The sequence below is a fragment of the Crocodylus siamensis genome, chromosome 1, assembly GCF_052110815.1.
Source record: "Crocodylus siamensis isolate JL-2025a chromosome 1, ASM5211081v1, whole genome shotgun sequence".
In the NCBI taxonomy this organism is placed as follows: domain Eukaryota; kingdom Metazoa; phylum Chordata; order Crocodylia; family Crocodylidae; genus Crocodylus; species Crocodylus siamensis.
Window position 1 is genome coordinate 229,199,890 of NC_143395.1, and position 18,786 is coordinate 229,218,675.

Here is an 18,786-nt window from a genome sequence, read left to right on the forward strand (position 1 = left end):
ATTAAAAACCAAGCTCTTTCTTTCAGCTCCAAATGAAACATCACTTGTTCCTTCTAAACTGAAACCATCTGCTACTCCAGAAGTACAGCATGTGAAACCGGGTAATTAACTACTCTGTTTACTTAACAGAATGTATAAAAAAGCACATTTAGAAATTACTGAAAAATTACCCATAACATTCTCACAAGGGAAGCAGACAGTACAGACTTTTGAGCCAGGCCTATTATTGTTCCATTTAAGGATTCATCTAAGAATAGACTCAAGGTGATTGGATTGTTGAACATGAGTTTGGTTATAAAATGTAAAAAAACAAAAAATAACCCAAACACCTCATCTATATTACCCTGGTGGTTTTGGTGACTATCTAAATAGTCGAGTAGAGTAGAGTATTTTTCATTTCTGCTTTCCTATTTTAGATGTAGTTTTGTAATGTACTGTACACAACACATTACCTGTCTTAAGACTGTGTTCATACCTAGTAAGTATTACACATTTGTGGTCATTTCTGTTTCCAAAATGCCACAAAGAGTCAGCATCTCTTTAGTGCAAATAGCTATGGTTGACAGAAGACATGTAGGAAAAAAGAAATATAGGAAATCCTGCAAGAGTCTTTGTGAATCCCTATACTGTTCCAGTCTGTTTAAAATCATGCAAGAGTAATGTTGCAGTCTTGTTGTACTAATAATTTTAACTGAATCCTGATAGTTTTACCATACTGTTCAATTATTTTGGATTCCTTTTTGTTTTGTAGCCCCTAAACCACCACTTTTGGAGCATAGTACGCCTAAAACTTCTAGGATTACTGACTTGTCAAAAACAACACTAGGTAACAAACGTTTCAATAGCTATCTGTCACTCTGTTTCTGTTCCAACACCATTCAACCTCTATAACTAAAAATGATTTCAAACCATCCATCGTATTCTTGCCTACCTTATTCTAATTCTAGACCTATTTCTCATCAACAGGAGAACATTTAGGAAACAGTTCTTGTTTATTCTAATAACAAAAACCATATTAGAGTTTGTTCTTGTTAGGCAATAAATACTGTAAGTGCAAACTGAACTTAGTTTCTCCTTCAAATTTGATCTGTCTACAGAATCATAGTTTTATCACTTTATATTAAGGATAAAACATCTGTACTTAAAATGTCAATAGGAGGCCTGGGTATCCATAGGTGGCATTTACCCTGATTGTTTGAAGATTGTTATGGTCCAAACTACAACAAAAAGCAAACAGCCCACTCACCCCTCAGCATGATTCAAAAATAACCTTTGAAAAGTCAAGTGCAAGGCCTGGTAAAGACATTTCTCAAGCAAACATTTAGAGGTTATTTTTCTCTACATAAAAATCCTAACTCTCTCCTAAGAGCTACTTCTTGTGGCTTTAGAACTATTCATTAGGCTTCGTTCTACTCATTGCTATGTGTTTGAAAACATTTCAATCACTTCATAAGACTATATATCATTCTATATATCATTGTGAGGAATATGTTGTCACTCAAGGAAGCCTCTCATCGTGACTGTAGCACAGAAGCACCTTTGTAATCCTGCTTTATTAAAAAAACGGGGAAAGTAATACTTTGGAAGTGCTGATCACCTCCAGCATCCTTAGACTTTGTCACAGAATCAGGCCTTAATTTAACAGTTGGAGTGGCTAACTGCAGTCTCTTCCCAGGTAATTTTTGGATGATATCTTGTAGTTTTCAGAACTGCTTCCTCCTACCAGTTTTTCTCACCACTCATAAAGTCAGTGCTACCTTTTCATAAATAGTATCCAGTGGGTGTATGAGACTCTTTCTATGGCTTTCTGGTGCTCTGCCACAATTTCTTGTGAAATCTGAGGTCCCAGAATTCATATATATATTTGAAGGGGAAGTAAAACTTGACTAGATTGATTTAAATATTTATCAGCCATAAGGGGATGAGTCTTTCTGGAACATGGACTAGCAAAGTTTCATGAGAATGCCTGGGCTTTTGAAAGGCATTACTTTTTGCAGCCAACTGCATTTCCAGAAGTCATTTTGAAGTATCGCTACTTCACATAACCTTGAGAAATGTGATATCATTCCTAAGGGGAACAATTAGAAAGAAATATATATAATCCAGTCTGTTTCTTTCAGCTCCCAGGGAAACAAAGTTCGTTCCTTCTACAACTAAACCAACTGCCAGACCCAAAATGCCACGAACTAGACCTGGTAATTATGTTCCATGCCAAACATTATAATAATTTCTTTCTTTTTTTTATTTTGTGTATTTGGGTTTAAAGTTGTAGTGTTCGAAATTCAGCGATTTCCATTCTCAGGAAGAGTATACAAAGAGCACGTAGAAGGAAGAGTATGGAAAGAGTTGGCATCCCTCGAAAAATGTTAAGGTCTCTTGGTGAAGACTCGTGGTTTTCTTCTCTGTGTACCATTTGATTTAGATTTGCATGAATTCAGTGACATTTAACTTGTGTTGAGGCTTATAAGAAATTGCACAAGTGAAGTGTGAAACTTATTTCTGGAGTTGAGCAGATGGATATGTAATTTAGCCAGTGAAATTGAACCTAGTTTTGCATCTGAATTTGACTTGTGATGGGGGTTAAGAGAATCCACATACAGATTTATCTGAAGTTGCATAAATAAGAATACGCATTTTATAAAATGAAGATTTATAAAGATGTTAAATATTTTAAAAGATGCATACAGTTTATATAGTACTCAAACATTCTTTAAACAGAGGTCAAATGATATTATAATACCTTCCATAATCTCTGAGAAATGTAGTTGAAATTTTGCTAGTAAAAAGAAAATTGCCCACTTCCAAACACACAGTTCCCACTGAAACTCGTATTCTTAATTATATTTATGTCTTGGGCTAACATCAGTTATTATGGGGAAATTTTAAAACTTTTTCACTCTATCTAGGTTTCCTTGGTAAATTTTTTCACAGAAAAAATAATTTATATTAATATGGCAGTTTTGTTTCGTCTCATCTAAGGATGATTTTCATCTGCTGTGCCTGAATTTTTTATTTTTTATCAGCAAAGAAAACAACTCATTTGGAAACCATTATGCCAAAATGTTTTAAACCCTCTGAACTGCCAAGGACAACAGTGGATAATGATGTTTCCACAGTGAATGACCACTTTGTATTTCTATTTAACTATAGAACAATCAGTGTGATTGAGTGTTTATGCTTCTCTTTTTGTCACCTCTCTGTTACTGGTCTCACTGACAGGTCAGTCCAGAGGATATCCCATCTGTTCACCACTGAACTTTTAATGACCACTGTTCACCACTGAACATTTTCTTTCCTCTACACAGATGTTTGTCAATTCTGTCTTTTCTTCCATAGGAATAAATTGTAACCCTTACTCGGGTGTGTTTTTCTGGAGTACAAGTTAGTATGCAACAAAAGAGGATCACAGTTTGGTCTTCAGCCAGGAGGGAGGATGTCCAGGCTTTAGGCCCCAACCAGCATCCTGGAGTCAGTCAGATTTAACCAAAGCATAATTTCTTCCCTTGGTTACCATTCAAGATACCATAACTCCATGTAGATTCTGTGCACTGAGATACTGTCTTAACAAGGAGCCAAGTCAGGTTTTTGCATAGTTCTTGAAATTTTTTGCCACTGTTTTTGCTCATCATTGATCATTCTCTTGTTTTGGGTAAGTTTGTTTTTTTTCTGTTTGCATTAGAACTAATATGAAATTTTAGTCAAAAAACAAACTTTCTATGGAAACCAAAAATTTGTGCAAAATTGCCTTTCTGGTTTCCCAAGCAAAACTATGAAGTCCTGAAGACTTACAGCTTCATTCTTATTTGGGCAGGGAAGGGGGCAATAAAACTAGTCTACAAGAAAAATATACTTGGTGCCAATACAGTCACATTCAGCCATTGTGCTCACTTGTGTTGAGAACTTTCTGTTTTCCTAAAACATAGGAAGCCCTCTAGTTGCCGAAAGAGAGAGAAGCTGGTGAGAGCTGCTTATGAGACAGATTTTACTGTACAACTAAATGCATTAAAGCTTTTTCTCTTCAGGAACATTGTAAAATTGTGTGAGGGACCTATGTTGAGTCCCTCTTACCCTACCTTACACTCTGATGTGCACACATTCTGTTTTGTATCTCTTGCTCTGCAAGAGCCTCTGTCCATTACTACTTATTGAATATGGCACCATTTGCATAGAGCTACAGAACTGCCTTGAAAAGCCTCATCTATTGGGAACAAGTATTAGGGATCTCGTATGAAGGCGATGTCATCATCCTTGTCTCTACAAGGGCCTGTTGTATCCCAGTCACCTCAGTTCTCCCTTCCTAGCTACAGATAGTAAACAGAACTCATGTTCATTTTTTTCAGGCTGTATCTTTCATTAGTCAATTTTATTTCTTGTTGTTAATGTAGAATAGTGTAAGACAGCTTGGCATATGTATTTTTTCCCCTTCTGTGAGCTCTCAGTCTCTTATTGGATCCATGTTGGGTCATGTTAGATCTTCAAGAGGTTTTACGCCTGCCTAGCAATCATTCGAAAGACCCTAATGCCCTAATCTAGTGCCTTTTATGCTTGAGCAAACTTTACTCTGTAACTCAGTGCATAACTCACTGCCATGAGAAGGGAAAGACCCTTGAGACTTTGAGCTTCTCAGTGCTTACAGCCTGATACTCTGAAAAGCCCTTTAAGAGAAACAAGACTGATAACTCTGCCTAGGCCGACTTACAGGACACAAGATATATTTCAACACTATGATCTAATCACTGCCTTGTGTCACAAGGAGGGGGTCATTATGAGGGCCAGTTCTGACTTCTTGCTGCAGATGGTCTCAGATTACTACCTGTCTCAGTATATTTTACTCCCCATGTCCTTCCACAGACCCAGTTCCTGTCCAAAAGTGTCATCTCTATATCTCTAGAAAAAACTGACACCCTTACAATTCTAGCAAGTTATTGAAACATTTCTTGAGATGCCAGGTTTAACCATTATCAAATAGAAACTCTCACACTAGCATTTCGAGATGTATAGAGAATTTCTATATCTATGCCAGTACCAGCACTCCCAGTTTAAAGATATGTGTGAACTACTACTCTATCAGTACCTGCCTTAGACAAATTCTACTGGAGGATATTCACAAAGCAAGGATTTGTAATTCAGGGCACCTTTTTGCCCAATGACACTCCTTGGATTTAGTACTATAGTGGGATGTTCAGCTGGAGAAAGCATTCTCCAGTCCATATTTAACTAAGAACTCCTTGCCCTACCACTGTGTTGGTGGAGTATTGCTTCCTAATCTATCACAAGTGGGAATTCAAAGAAACCCTTGAAGAAGAAAGAAAAGTTACTTCTGTTCTTCGTGAGTTGCCCCTGTGTATTTTCCCTGCCCGCTCTGTAGAACATCGGGACTCTGTATCTCAGGGACTGAAATGGCTAGCTGTATTGAATGAACTCTCTTCTGTGGAACAGGGTCATGCCTTTCACACGAGCTATCTCATTCAACTGCTGGGAAGATATGGCTTTGTAAGTGTGTTATACTGCAGCTTAGTACCAGCAGGGCTACATCCAATGAATGTCAGTTTATGGAAGTGACTGCAGAAGAACAAGAAGTACTGATGAGCTACTTCTGCTTCTCAAAGCCGTGAACATTACAGTCTCAGTTCTTTCTTCCTTTCAGCTCCCAGTAAAGCCAAACCTGCTCCTTCCAAACCTAAAGTCTCTCTCCAACCAGAAGAACCTAAGACAAAACCTGGTAATTACAATATGCTCTTCCATAACTGTATTTGGCATTGTTTGTATGATACCTCCTGACTTTTTCTGGGATGTATGTCCACAGATACAGCATAAATATTGGCATCAAACAATGTCACAGACTTAATTATCTGTTGTTAAAAATGATACATCAAGCAGTTTTTATTTTGATTGTTGAATGCAATATTTTAGCTAAATTAAAGACTGACTTCAGGTTACCAATGAGTTAAGGACACAAATAAAAAGTCTCAATAATTTTTTTAAAACATACGCCCTTCCTATCCTTTGTCCATGCTATTCTCATTAACCAAATACAAAGCACACAGTTCTGTGCAGGTGGTTAAATAAGTTGTTTTAAATTGAGATGAGTAAAAATTTTCTATCCAAAAACATGATAAACAGGAAAGTTTAACTGAGAAATAATTTTATACATTATTCATAATGTTTATGGGTAAGTGAGCCTCGAGTTTTATGGATTCCACCTGAAAGATTACTTAGGATCAGACTACAAAATCTAGGAGTTTTTTGTGTGTAAAATTTAAAAAAGAGTGCCTCAAAAATGCACTGGATCTCCCAGTGTCTAAAAAACCTGCTGTACTTCAAATTAGCAGCACAGTGAATGTCTGCATGTGCAGCTCATGAGGTCTGTGGTGTCACCTATTGCACAGTCACTCTCATTGGAGAAGCCTCTGGATTACAAACGCCATAAGAGATTGCTCACATTTGAACAATAGATGAACTTCATCCATGTACAAAAAAGATCCAGAAATGACATAGTCAAGCTAAGCTTTACAGCATTCTATGCAGTATGAATCCTAAGATCTTAAAATACTTGCATGAACTGTTGAGAAAATGTTAAAGAAGCTTGGCTCTAGCTCTGTCCATCTTAAGAGAATGTCCTTTGCTCCAGCAGCAACCAGGGAATCTGTTCCAGTTCCAGTCACTACTAAAGTTTCCCACACCCTTGAACATCCAAAGGCAACAATGGGTAATAATTACTGTCTTCTCCCTCCTCAGTGATTTGTCATCTTTTTGGTTTTCCCTTTCATTAAAGAGGACCATTTAATCTTCTAAAAGGACATTTCATTTCACTGCGTTCATAACTAATGACTGACTTTCATTCTGCTTCTAGATATGTGTTGGTATGGCACTGAGGTCAGCTCTCTGCTATTATCTTTCCTGTTTGTTTTTGTTGCAGTGAAGTCGTCATTTGAAGCGGTTGTATTGTTCACTGTTCTTATCTGCTTTTGATATTTTTAAGAGCATTCTCATCTACTTATTTATTAAGACTGAAATCTTATTAAGTCAGCTGCACAATTCCCAATGACTACAGTAGAAGTAGGATTCGGTCTTGAATTAATTAATATGCATAGTTCTGGAAACTTAGGATGAGGCAAAAGTATCAGTGTATTGGTAGTTAACCGATTAAGTGCAATAGTCATAAAGTCAAGCTGAACAACCCTAGTAACATTGAGAGGAGTTAAATGGGAACATCCTTTCATGACAATTGTTCATGAAGAATGAAAATCATGCCTGAGCTTGTCTATTCATGCATTTACGCTGGTTTAAAGTTACTATGCAGTAAGTTACTGCCCAGTAAGCAGGAATAGGCTGGCATCTACACATGCAGGTGTTAAAGTGCATTAACACTGTGTATTGACTGACTTTTATTTAGTATTTTGATCATGATCTGAGTTCTATTTAGTATTTTGATTATTATCTATTTGTGAAATTTCAGTATGTTTCCTAGACATAGGGTCCAGCTGTGAAATTTTGGTTTAGGATCTAGATCTGGATCCAGTATTACAGCCTGGCCTAATTCTAGAGCAAACAAAACATTTCAATTTGAAAACCTAAGCTACTTGCAGGAATTAAACAAAGGTGATATTGGGGTTTATAATAATACTCGTATTTCAAGGCTTCATACTTTAAAATGTCTCAAATATCACTTGAGTCACTAGCAAGAGGAGAGTGACTCAATTGTGGAAGAAATAATATTTATTATTTAACATTTTAAGGCATTTTTTGAACAATAGCAAAGATCAATGCCCTCTCTGTCCTGTGATTCCAGAGCTATGGCATTAGTTTCAGAATCCCCCCCCCCCACACCCCCCCATAGGAAAATTATGCTGCAGAGTGGAAGCATTATATTTAAAAAAACCCCTGCAGTTGTCTTCCCTGGAAATTTTGCATATCAAAATAAAAAATGTAAGTTCTGCATCAAACTGAAAGTGATTGCAAAATAAATCACTAATTTCTATACTGCCTGTATCAGTTGCTTTAATAGTATATTCAAGAAAACCCTCGTATTTTTTATTTAAATTAAGCTGCCATGATATTACCTGGGTGGTCCATCAAAAAGATCCAGACTCCAGGAACTTTGCCACAAAATGTATGTATGATTTGCTACAGACTGCACAAGGCTTTGATAATTAGCAGGTGGCAAGGTATGAATTTAGTTGAGAGGGCAACTCCTAATTGAGGTGGAAGATATGGAATTCCTGGTGGTTTTTTTTTTTAATCTGGCAGTGATCAATCTTTCACTGCAATATTTTCCTGACATCCACCACTTTTTTGAAAAGGGATATTAATGACTGGCTAAGTTTCTGTTTCTCTACCAAGCTTTTGTTGTGCCAATGTAGGCTTTCAGTCTGTGTTTTCTGTGGTCTGACTAGTGATGCATAGGGTAATTTAACTATGAACTGAACTTTTTTTCTTACAGCATCATATGAACCACAGCACACTCCATCCAAATCTAAAGCATCAACAAGTGCCATGCCAGAAATGACATATAGTGAACCTGGTATAGTAGTCGCTTTTTTTCCCTGTAATTCAACACATGAACATGAAGTAATCTCTTAGCCAGACTCAGTGGCCCTGTTATGAGGAAGTTATGAAATGAAACCGTACGCTTGCTTGGAGTAAACTAGTGGGTGACAAACCACCTTTGAGTTTTAAGGTTGTAAATTTATAACTTCAGTATGTGCCTGATTAAAAGCCTCATTACATTTAAAGAAAAAGGCATAAGAGTTACTGCAGTAATACAGATTTTTGAAACTTTACTCCTAAGTAAGATATATGTTTATATACATCCATGTACATATATTTAATATACTTTTATTAAAATTCTGTTTATATGTAAATATATAAATATATCTAATATATACATTATTTTTATAGAATTGTTATACACATATATGTTGATACTAGCTGTCAAAAGGTTCCTGGAAAAAGGATAATTCCATACTTCATGTACTACAATGTTACTCTGTAATAATGTTTTTCTAATTGAGAGATCAGTCAATGTTTTAGCATTACACTCTGTAGAAACCAATCTCATTTTTTCAAAATGGTGAATCCGGCCATCGGGATGTGAGGAAAGTTATTGAATCCATAGCACTGGGTATGTGCATTTAATGGAATTTTTATTAAGAGTACATGCAAATTATTTGATGATAAATTTTTACACATTTTACTGTCCTGGCAAAGAGACTACGTCTTGGGTACACCTGTGACTCTTTCAAATCTTACTTGAGGGAATAATTTTTCTTTTGAAACATTGCCTGTCTTTACTATGAAGATTAAGTTCAAGGCAGCACGTTAATGTATCTTCCATATATAGTTCTGCTGTGCAAAACCTGGATTCGGCAATGTGTACACTTTAGTGCTTCGCTAGATAAGAATAGATTTAGAGACATGCTAAAAACCTGTGCTGCTATACAGTCTAATTAACTTCAGTTAGATTCAGTTGTCTAACTAAGATGCCCTAGTTGCTAACTTGGCAAGGCAGAAGCGGGTGCCCAAAAATAGCATCCACCAGGGCTGCTGGCCGACCTCCATCACCAGCTCAGCCACTGCAGCTGTCTCATAAGCCACCACAGCTCGTGGTGCAGAACTGCCCTGTTACTACATCTCTACTTAGATTCCCTTCTTTGCTACAGCAGTAAGTCCAATCTTTCCAGAAGCCAACCAAAACCATCTTGAAATGACATTGAAGCTAGGGATAGACATTCAAAAAGCCAGAGCCTGAATTCATTCAAGGTTTGCAGGTTAGTCTAATCTGCCTAGGTTGAACCGGTTTGTAACAGGACAGACATTCTCTCTGGACTGAGGCAATGCAGGCACATGCCTGCAGGTGCTCAGGCCAGGCACCAGGGGTAGAAAATGCCCTTAGTTGCAGGAAGCTGTGCTGTGGGGACGTGGCCAGTCCGGGCTTCCCACTCCTTGTCCCACCAGCAGGAACCATTCCCAGGTCTGCTGGGTGCTCTCCCCTTGCTGCTGGAGCAGTGGGGCACCATGGCCCCTGAGGCAGAGCGGGGCAGGGAGGACAGTTAGTCTCCCCTCTACCCCCACTGGCAGCCAGGTCTGCCTGCCATTTCCACCATGCTTCCTACCCTGGAATAGGCCCCCTACAATGGAGGGAGGGGGAATAACCCTAGTCCCTGTCCCCCCCTCACCCCAACCAGCTCTGCCTTTCAGTGTCTAGCCATGCCCTGGCCCCATTGCTGCAGTGGGAGGGGGAAGGGCCCTTGGAGGCAGCAGCCCCTGTTATAATGTTGGGGAAGGTAAGCCTCATCTCTGCAGGGGTGCTGTGCTGTGTGGCTGGCAGAGCTGCGGTGGGCTGTACGTGGCAGCACTGGGGTTGCTCACCGCTCACTGCTCCAGCTGCTGGGTGGGGGCAGATCCCAGCCCCTACCACTTCGTCTGTGCTCAGGGCAAGCCCCCTCCTGGCAAGAGAGAGCTTATTCAGCCGCTAGCCCTGAGCACAGGCTGGGCAGACCCTGCCTTGGTGCCAGCGGTCTTTCTGTGCTCAGGGCAAGCCCCCTCCCAGCAGAAGGGGGCTTATTCAGCCACTGGCACCATAGCAGGGTCTGCCTAGCCCAGCCACTGCCACTCTGTGCTGGGGACCAGAGGCTGAATAAGCCCCCTCCTGCTGGGAAGGGTCTGGCCCTGAACACAGAGTGGTGGAGTGGCCGGGCTAGAAAGACCCGGCCATGGTGTCAGTGGCCTCTATGTGATCAGGGAAAGCCCTCTCCTGGCAAGAGGGGGCTTATTCAGCTGCTGGATGCTGACACCACAGCAGGATCTGAATAAGCAGCCACCACTTAGCATGTGCTCAGGGCCAGCAGCTGAATAAAGCCTCTCTTTCTGGGAGTAGGCTTCCCCTGAGCACAGACTGAGTGGTGGGGGCTGGGCCCTGCCACTGCCCAGCAGCTGGAGCAGTGAGCAGTTGGTGACTGTGATGTGCTGCAGCCTGTCACGGCTTCCTGGAGCATGAGCCCCTTCCCAGCAGGAGCTGCTCTGCAGGGCTAGCAGGGCTGCTGCAGAGCATGGCAGCACTCTGGACCCTGATGCTGCCATGCACAGCTTTGCCACAGTTCTGCCAGCCCCACAAGGCAGCACCCATTTTGGTAAGGGACTTATACTCCCCCACATTATGACAGAGGCTACTTCCTCCAACAAAGGTGTTGTCCACTCCCACTGCAGCAGCAGGGTGGGGGCACAGCCATGCAAGGCCCCTGGGGGTGTGGCCAGGGGGCTCAGTGGCGATGGTGGACAGACCCAGCTGCCAGTGGGATAGAGGGGAGACTAACTCTCCTCCCTGCCCACTTCTGCCTCAAGGGCCATGGTGTCCTGCTGCTGCAGCAGCAAGGGGGAGCACCCGGCAGACCCAGCTTGGGTCCCTGCTGCTGGGAATGGGGGAATTTAACCCCTCCCTAGCCAGACCCCTGCTCTTGCCTGTCCCTGCACTGGCTGGGGAGCAGAAGGGCAGGGCCAGCCTGGCTGGGCTGAAGCAGAGAGCCCAGCCCAGAGAGTATGCTGGGATGCTGGGGGTCTCTGGTTCAACTTAAACCAGAAAGGGTCTGGGACAGACATTGCATAAACTGGTTTGAGCCAAATCAGGGAAGTCTGATATTGCATTCAACCAGGTTTATCTCAAACCGGTTTCAGCCATTTTGAAACGGGTTTATGTGCACTGAAAGTCTGTTCTGTTACAGGTTTAAACCAGTTTCTGATTACGTAAACCAGTTTTTGTGTAATGTCTGTCCCTAGCCTGAGTGATTAAGGGCCTCATTAGTTAACAATGGCTTTATCATAATTGTCTTTGCTTTGTTTTTATCGTCCCGTTTAGAAAATAGAATTGTGCTCCAGAAGTCCATTTTAATCCAACTCCTTAAAAAACCTCTGTGTTCATAGAACCTATGTATCTTTCTACTTTTTTGCTCACATTCAAAAACAAGCAGCACCAATTTTCTTTTTGATCCATCATTGGTAAAGTCACTTTCCAAACATGCTTTGTAGTGCTGTTTCTTCACTGACGGCTGTGGGCATGTGCTATTAATGGGACAAACGTACCTTCATGTTACACCTTCATGTTTTAAATATTGATAATTATAACCCAGGTTTTTGTTTCAGAATCAAGTGAAACACAGTTCATACCTTTGGCAAAATCATCTGTTGAGCCCAAAATGCCTCAATCTAAAGCTGGTAAAGATATTATCTTTGAAATTTTGTACATTGAGGCTTAATAATACCTTAGTACCAAAAGGAAAATATGATGCATCAGGACCTGCATTTTTCTTTAGTTCTAACAATGCATCTTGTGAAGGAACCACAAATGAAAATGTTGGGTTTGCTAAATAAGATCTATATAGGGGGCTATATTTTTAAGTCAACCTTGTACTGGGAGTGGGGAAAGGAACTTAGATTCTTTCAGAAAATATATTGCAGAGATGAATACATTTTATTCTAATTTGACTTTTCATTGGATTTCATAGGTTTATATATCCTTAGTAATAAAAAAGAAAGAAAGAAAATCAGTAACATGTACCTTATCAAAGGGTGCCTGCAAAGCAAATGTGTTTTTGGAAGTATTTTGCCATTATTCTGTAAAGCTGGTTGGAGAGTGTGCACAAGAGTGAAGTTGCCACATCTTAACAGTACACAACAGATACAATGGAAAGAATGATGGACAGTATAATGATGGGATTTACTGTCTGGCCACATGTTCCCAGGTTATTTCATTTGTATCATACTGGAATTTAATTCTCTGCCAGTTTCTTACTGCTAAGAGACAATCCAGACCACTTATGGTCTGCTTGAGGGCATGGACCTACCTAATGTAATTCAGGCAGGAGTAACCAACCCACTGCATGTACGTTACAAGTAGACCATGCATCGGCTTTATTTGGCGCGTGACAGGTCTGGCAGGGAACAGGGAGAACAGTGCAGATAAGGCAGGGAGGAGAGTGTAGAACAATGAATGAGGCAGGGGAAGGGGATCAGAGGTGCACCCATGGCTTGTGGTCCTCAGCCAAGAAGGTTGGCACCTACTGGGTTAAGGTATGCTGGCTTCCTAGCAGACAGCACACAAGGAAGTGAATTTTTAGCTTTCACGTTCAGCCACATCCAACTCCAAACAGCTAAGCACTCATTTTTAACTGAATTAACAGTCTGCCCTTGGCAAATGTCCAAAGTAGGACTCAGGATTCACAGGGAATCCTTTGTACTAGCCCACCTTTATATCCTACTAAAATTATTTTTTTAAAACTTCTTTGGAAGAATCAAAAAGGAGAAAATAATTGCTTTTAGATAGTGTTCAACATGAAGTAAAACATATTGTTTTGACTTCAAGAGGTGTTTTTGTTGTTTTTGTTTTGTTTTTTCTCAATAAATTGGAAGTAAACCTGGAAATGAAGTTATTTTGAATCAGTAATCTAAATTTTTCATTAAAAAAAACACTGAAACAAAACATTTTTCAGCATTTTCAGAAGGCTTTATTTTTTACAGTTAATGAAGCCATAAAATTTCATTAAAGTCATAAAATGTTTACAGTTAATGAAGCCATAAAATTTCATATATATGAAATATTAGAGCGCTATGAAATCTGCAGTTTTTGTAAGGAGACTATATTCAGATTTATCCTGTAATCTGTATCCCTCAGATTGCGCTACTGTACCAAATGTTTTTTCATACAACATTATTACTGTATTACTTTGCTGTTGGCATATTTGTTGCTTTTATCACCAGTATTCTGATTGTTATTTTGTATGCTAAGTAGACACAGCTATCTTTAGATCGCCACTACCTTTATTGACTTTAAATATGTGTAATGTTTCTTGTTAGTAACAGTGCAGGTGTCACTTGCTACAGTTTGAAAGGCTATAGATGTCAAGCTATGATTACAGTAGGCTTTTTTTTTAAGTGGTTTTTGTTTTGTTTTTTGTTTCAACTGAAACGTAGTTCATTTCTTCCATACCTTAAACATCCCCACAACCAGAAATACCACGTTCTAAATCTAATAATGACATGTTTTGCAACTCAGTTAATAGTATTTTAACATATTTCCTTTATTTTGCTGTCAGGAAGTAGTTGTAGACTGTCATCTTGTATTTGCAAGTTGTAGTTTATTTTGAAGTTGGTATAGTTTACTGGCAGTTGAGAGAAATTATTTAGTACTGCTGTGATTTAATTAGGTAACTGGAGCCAATCAATGACTACACAGATTGATATTTGAAGCAAATGGGATTTTTTATTTTAGTTGGTCACTATGAGCCACCTTTTCACAATTTGATTTGTCCTATTCTGTGAGTTGGTCATGAACAACTGCAATATTTGATACTCAGCAGGTGTGTCTACACATGTTGCTATGTCACTGTAGCAACACGCTCCCTCATTATAGTGCATTGTTACAGCAGCATGATGCATAAAAATAACTGTGTGCAGTGCACACAGTGCAGTACAGACTGCTACTGCGCCACATTTAGTACTTCTGGAAGGAAGTACTAAATGATACTAGAGTAACAACAGTGCCATAGCGGCATGTGTAGACATGCCCAGCATGTGGGAATTTAATATAGTTTGCTTCGTTGTGATTGATCACAAGTCTCCTGGTGTTTCTAAATTGAATGAGCATAACGCTTCTAGTCCCCAGTTAAAGCATGTAATATCATTCTTAAGTTTAGGCATTTAAATGGTCCCAGCTGAGGGACTGAATTTCATAGGGTGAGATAGTAAGTTAGAAGAAAAGGAAAAACATTCAGAAAACAAAATCTGATAGATAGTAGACTAGTTTTCCAAGGGTCATGGTGATGACAGAATAACTCAGGACTTTGGGGCTAGATGGACAATGTATGATAGGTAAGAGTCATCTCACAGATGACCCAGTAAATCTTTTCTTTCTCTGACTTCTATGATTCAATCACTGTATTACCCCAAAACTGTGATATTTGTCATCTAATGCATGGAATTTCTTTTAAGGTAGTGGTGTCCTTGGAATTAATTGACCACAGTTTCCAAAAATTGGAATAAGATTTTTGGAAAGATTACTTTTGATGATTCAGAGATTTGGCATAGCACAGTATGAGCATCAACTTCCACTTATTAACTTACCAGTCAAGTAACTTTGATCATTTTAAAGGATGTTCCATAGTTCAGCTTTTCATGCTATTTCTTTTATTTTGTTTCTAATACAGTCCTGGAACCTATTACACTTAGAACTGAACCACCAAGTTCAGCAATAGGTAATGACATTTCCGTAGCAAGCAATCATACTTTGTTTTTCTCATCATGGAAAACCACGCTGCAGTTACTCTCTTGCGCCATCAGTTTCTTTCATCAAACTGCAACTATTTTTCTTTGATGTGTCATTTGACACTGAAGTGTCTTAAGCATTTTGTTTTGTTCACAGGTAAAATGTCTCCGTTTTAAGACAATAAGGCCATTGGTTCTGAATTGCCATCTGTCTATGCTAGCACCTTTATTCTTTGCTAGGTTTTTTTTTAAAGCTGGGCTCCAAAACTCACCAGGAATTCCATTCACCTGCTTAGGCTGATTTAGCTCTACATAATGCTATATTTTTCTTTAAACTCTTTTGCACACTTGGCTTTGCCTTCAGTGTTACTCCATTTTGTTTCTCTATTTCAGGCTTGAGGTATTCCATATTCTTGTGTTACTACTTGTTGCACCTGGCATCAGCTCAGATTCCTGGAGTACTAAACAACAATTTATAACTCTGCTTCTTTCTTTCAGCTCCAAAAGAAACACAACATGTTCCTTCTAGGCCTAAACCATCACCCAAACCTCACATACCTCAGACTAAACCTGGTAAATTATTTTGTGATATTATTGAATATTGAGTTTTAGTTCAAAGCAGCTGTTTCTCTAAGTGATTTGAAACGTGTGCAGAACCATAGCAATAAGATGAAGCTCTGCTGTAATGTTATAGGTATATTGTTTGTTAGCCATTTATGACAATGACAGAAATTCACTAGCTGTTGATTACCTTACATAAGTCTTTCCTACGTTACATTGACGTGGCTTTGAATTAGAGTGGAATTACTCTCAATTTATACCAGTATAATTAAGACTAAAATTTTACGGAGTATTAAATAGAATGAAGTTTAGGCCCCTGCCATATGTTACATTTAAGACGTGATTAACCAGTTAACCAGTATCAGGCTCCTGCATTGGGGAGACCCCTCAGCTGACAGTCCTTCCAGCAATGGGGATGAAATGTGGTCCCACAGCAGGCAGCATGGATTAGCTGACAGGGCTTCCGCCTGCAGGAGCTCATAGTACACCCCCACAGTGGGGAGCCCCATCAGCTGAAGGGGGCTCCCCACCACAGGAGCTATTTGCCAGTGCAGGAGGAGCCTGGGCTCCTTCTGTGCCAGCAATAAGGCATGGTGGGATCTGATACTCAATCTCACCATCACCCCTTCTGCCATGCGCGTATTGTATCAGATCTCATCATACTTTTACCTGAACATCTGGAATGTTGGAGCTGTATTTGCAGAGTTCTTCAAATTGCTTTGCATCATTATTAAATAGTTTAGACTTTCTCAGACCTGATGAAGGGCATTTTGTGCCCCAAATCTTGTACATTTGTCCCAACCGTAGAGTTAGTTTTTACTATCAAGTAAAAGATAATACCAAATAAATTTTGCTTACTGCACTGCCAAAAAGGAAGACAACTTTATGGCTTCCACTATTGCTGATTGTTACATTTCTTAGTCTTTTCTGGAAGAGTAAGTAAATTACCAAATAAACAGTTAATATTTAACTGGATTCACAGTATCAATATATATAACCATTCAATTTTCCATGACATTCTGCATGTAGTATTTATTTATATTGTCAGTAAATCTAAATTCAATAAAAATTAGTGGTCGTCAGAAAAGTCAACAATTATTCCACAGTGGTATTCAAGACACTGTCAGTAGACAGTCGTGTTCATAAGTGCATACAGCTTAACTTACTAATGAGTGCCCAGCCAAGTGGATAGAGTCACTGTGCCATGTTAGTGGTCTTAAAAATAAACCACTTACTAATTATGATCTGCTTTGAAAAAATCCAACCTGAGCTAGAGTGACTTTTAAAATCCTGAAATCATTGTAGCTGTTTGCAGAAAGGCTCTCTGAAACTTCCAAGTTCACATAAAACATGTATTTAATTGAATATATATATTGGCAATGTCTTTCTCCCATCTTTAATTACACTTGCATTCATCTGTCCTCCTCAGATGAAAAATAGTGTTAATTAGCATTGCAAAACTGAGAGGATTGTATATCCCTTGTAAGCATTTTATTATAATTTTCAGTTATGTACTGATCATCATTTCTGTGAGCTACACTAAGATACAGAATGTTATTTCTGAACTGATGCCTGTCTGTGTGACCATCTTATTTTCTTGGTATTACCCATAAAGAATAGTTAGGATAGGACGAGATGTCACTTTTGTTGTGCCTTTGCATTTCTTTGGGGAGAACTGAAAGAACAATTGAGTCTTAGGACCACAAGTACCTGTTGGATATAAAACTGGAAAACAGAGTGAAAAGCAGGTGTTCTGTTTCACCTTTAACTGCATGCTGGAACAAGGTAGAGCTAATATGTGGCCTGTGATATTCATGTTGCCCAATGCACAAATAACTAATTCTAACAATATGGACCAAAAAAGAGGGTTTCCAAAGCCAGTTGTATTTACAAATTTCATTTGAAATATGTGTCTCAGGAAAGAGCTGCAAGGTATGAGCTCCAATTTTCTGGCTTAGGGTTGAAGTAAATGTAGGCATTCTCTTGAGACCATAGGGAGATTCTTGAAAAATATTGCCTTGTGCTTTAGGGAACTATTTTCCCCCTCAACTGCTTAGGTCCTAATTGTCTATTATAAAGATTTAATGTTGATTATCTGGAATATAATAACTTGTGTAAATTGACTAATTGGTGTTAGACAATTGAAAGCATAATTACAAGACTTAAATAAAGATAAATTTTAATAGAATTATTCCCTTTTTTCATTAATCCTTCTACATTTCTTGTTTTCAATATAGTCCTGGATCCTATTACACTTAGAACAGAACGACCAAAGACTGCAATAGGTAATCACATTTCTGAGGGGATTCCCACATTTGTTTTTCCTTCTTGTTCATGATGTCTACACCACAGCTTCTGGCTCAGTATGTTCCTCTACCATTACTTTTCACCATTTACTTTCTTTTTATTAGTACTCTAGGTGTCTTTGCCGTTTTGCACTAAAAATTCATATCCACCTTGCTTTTCCTTCACAGAAACGCAGTTCTGGTGAAATAGTTTGCTTCTAGAAAAGTTGAAAGCAGCCCTGTCTTTCTGCAGCCATCTTTGTGTTCACGATAGTATCATTTTGGGGTTTTTTACACTCAGCTCCAAAACTGGCAAGCAGTCCCACCATTGCTTTATTTGGTTTTCTTACAGAGAATGTCCATCAGCACAACTTATTTTCCTTTTAAATTCCTTTGCATACCCAACTTTCATCCTTCAAACAAAGGATATTTGTTTCTCCAGTGGGACCTGGAGGCATGTTTTGTCTGTGTGTATCATGACTGATGTTAGCCAGAGATGGCTGGAAAACTGTTTTAATAATTGCGTTCTTTATTCCAGCTCCAAAAGAAACACGACGTGTTCCCTCCAAACCTAAAGCAACGCAGAGCCCAGAGATGCTATCAACCAAACCTGGTAAATGCCATTTTGCAGCTCCTCAAACTGAGGTGCATATTTCATTAACTCAACCACAGTCAATTTGGTGTT

General features: G+C 39.2%; 1 protein-coding gene across 18 annotated transcripts in view; it reads left to right on the forward strand.

Moving 5' to 3' along the window:
* The window catches only part of ABI3BP (ABI family member 3 binding protein), a 283,667-nt gene that overhangs the window by 162,879 nt on the left and 102,002 nt on the right, over window positions 1-18,786 (forward strand). For 12 of the 18 annotated variants that reach the window (XM_090058607.1, XM_090058684.1, XM_090058655.1 and 9 more), the window contains 11 exons: window positions 27-101; window positions 752-826; window positions 2,121-2,195; window positions 5,648-5,722; window positions 6,632-6,709; window positions 8,444-8,524; window positions 12,139-12,210; window positions 15,198-15,245; window positions 15,754-15,828; window positions 18,054-18,101; window positions 18,640-18,714. In XM_090058607.1, coding sequence (XP_089914733.1) covers window positions 27-101; window positions 752-826; window positions 2,121-2,195; window positions 5,648-5,722; window positions 6,632-6,709; window positions 8,444-8,524; window positions 12,139-12,210; window positions 15,198-15,245; window positions 15,754-15,828; window positions 18,054-18,101; window positions 18,640-18,714 — 777 coding nt within the window. The remainder of the gene's footprint in view (window positions 1-26; window positions 102-751; window positions 827-2,120; window positions 2,196-5,647; window positions 5,723-6,631; window positions 6,710-8,443; window positions 8,525-12,138; window positions 12,211-15,197; window positions 15,246-15,753; window positions 15,829-18,053; window positions 18,102-18,639; window positions 18,715-18,786) is intronic. The other 6 variants (XM_090058618.1, XM_090058645.1, XM_090058701.1 and 3 more) reach the window with 6 other exon arrangements.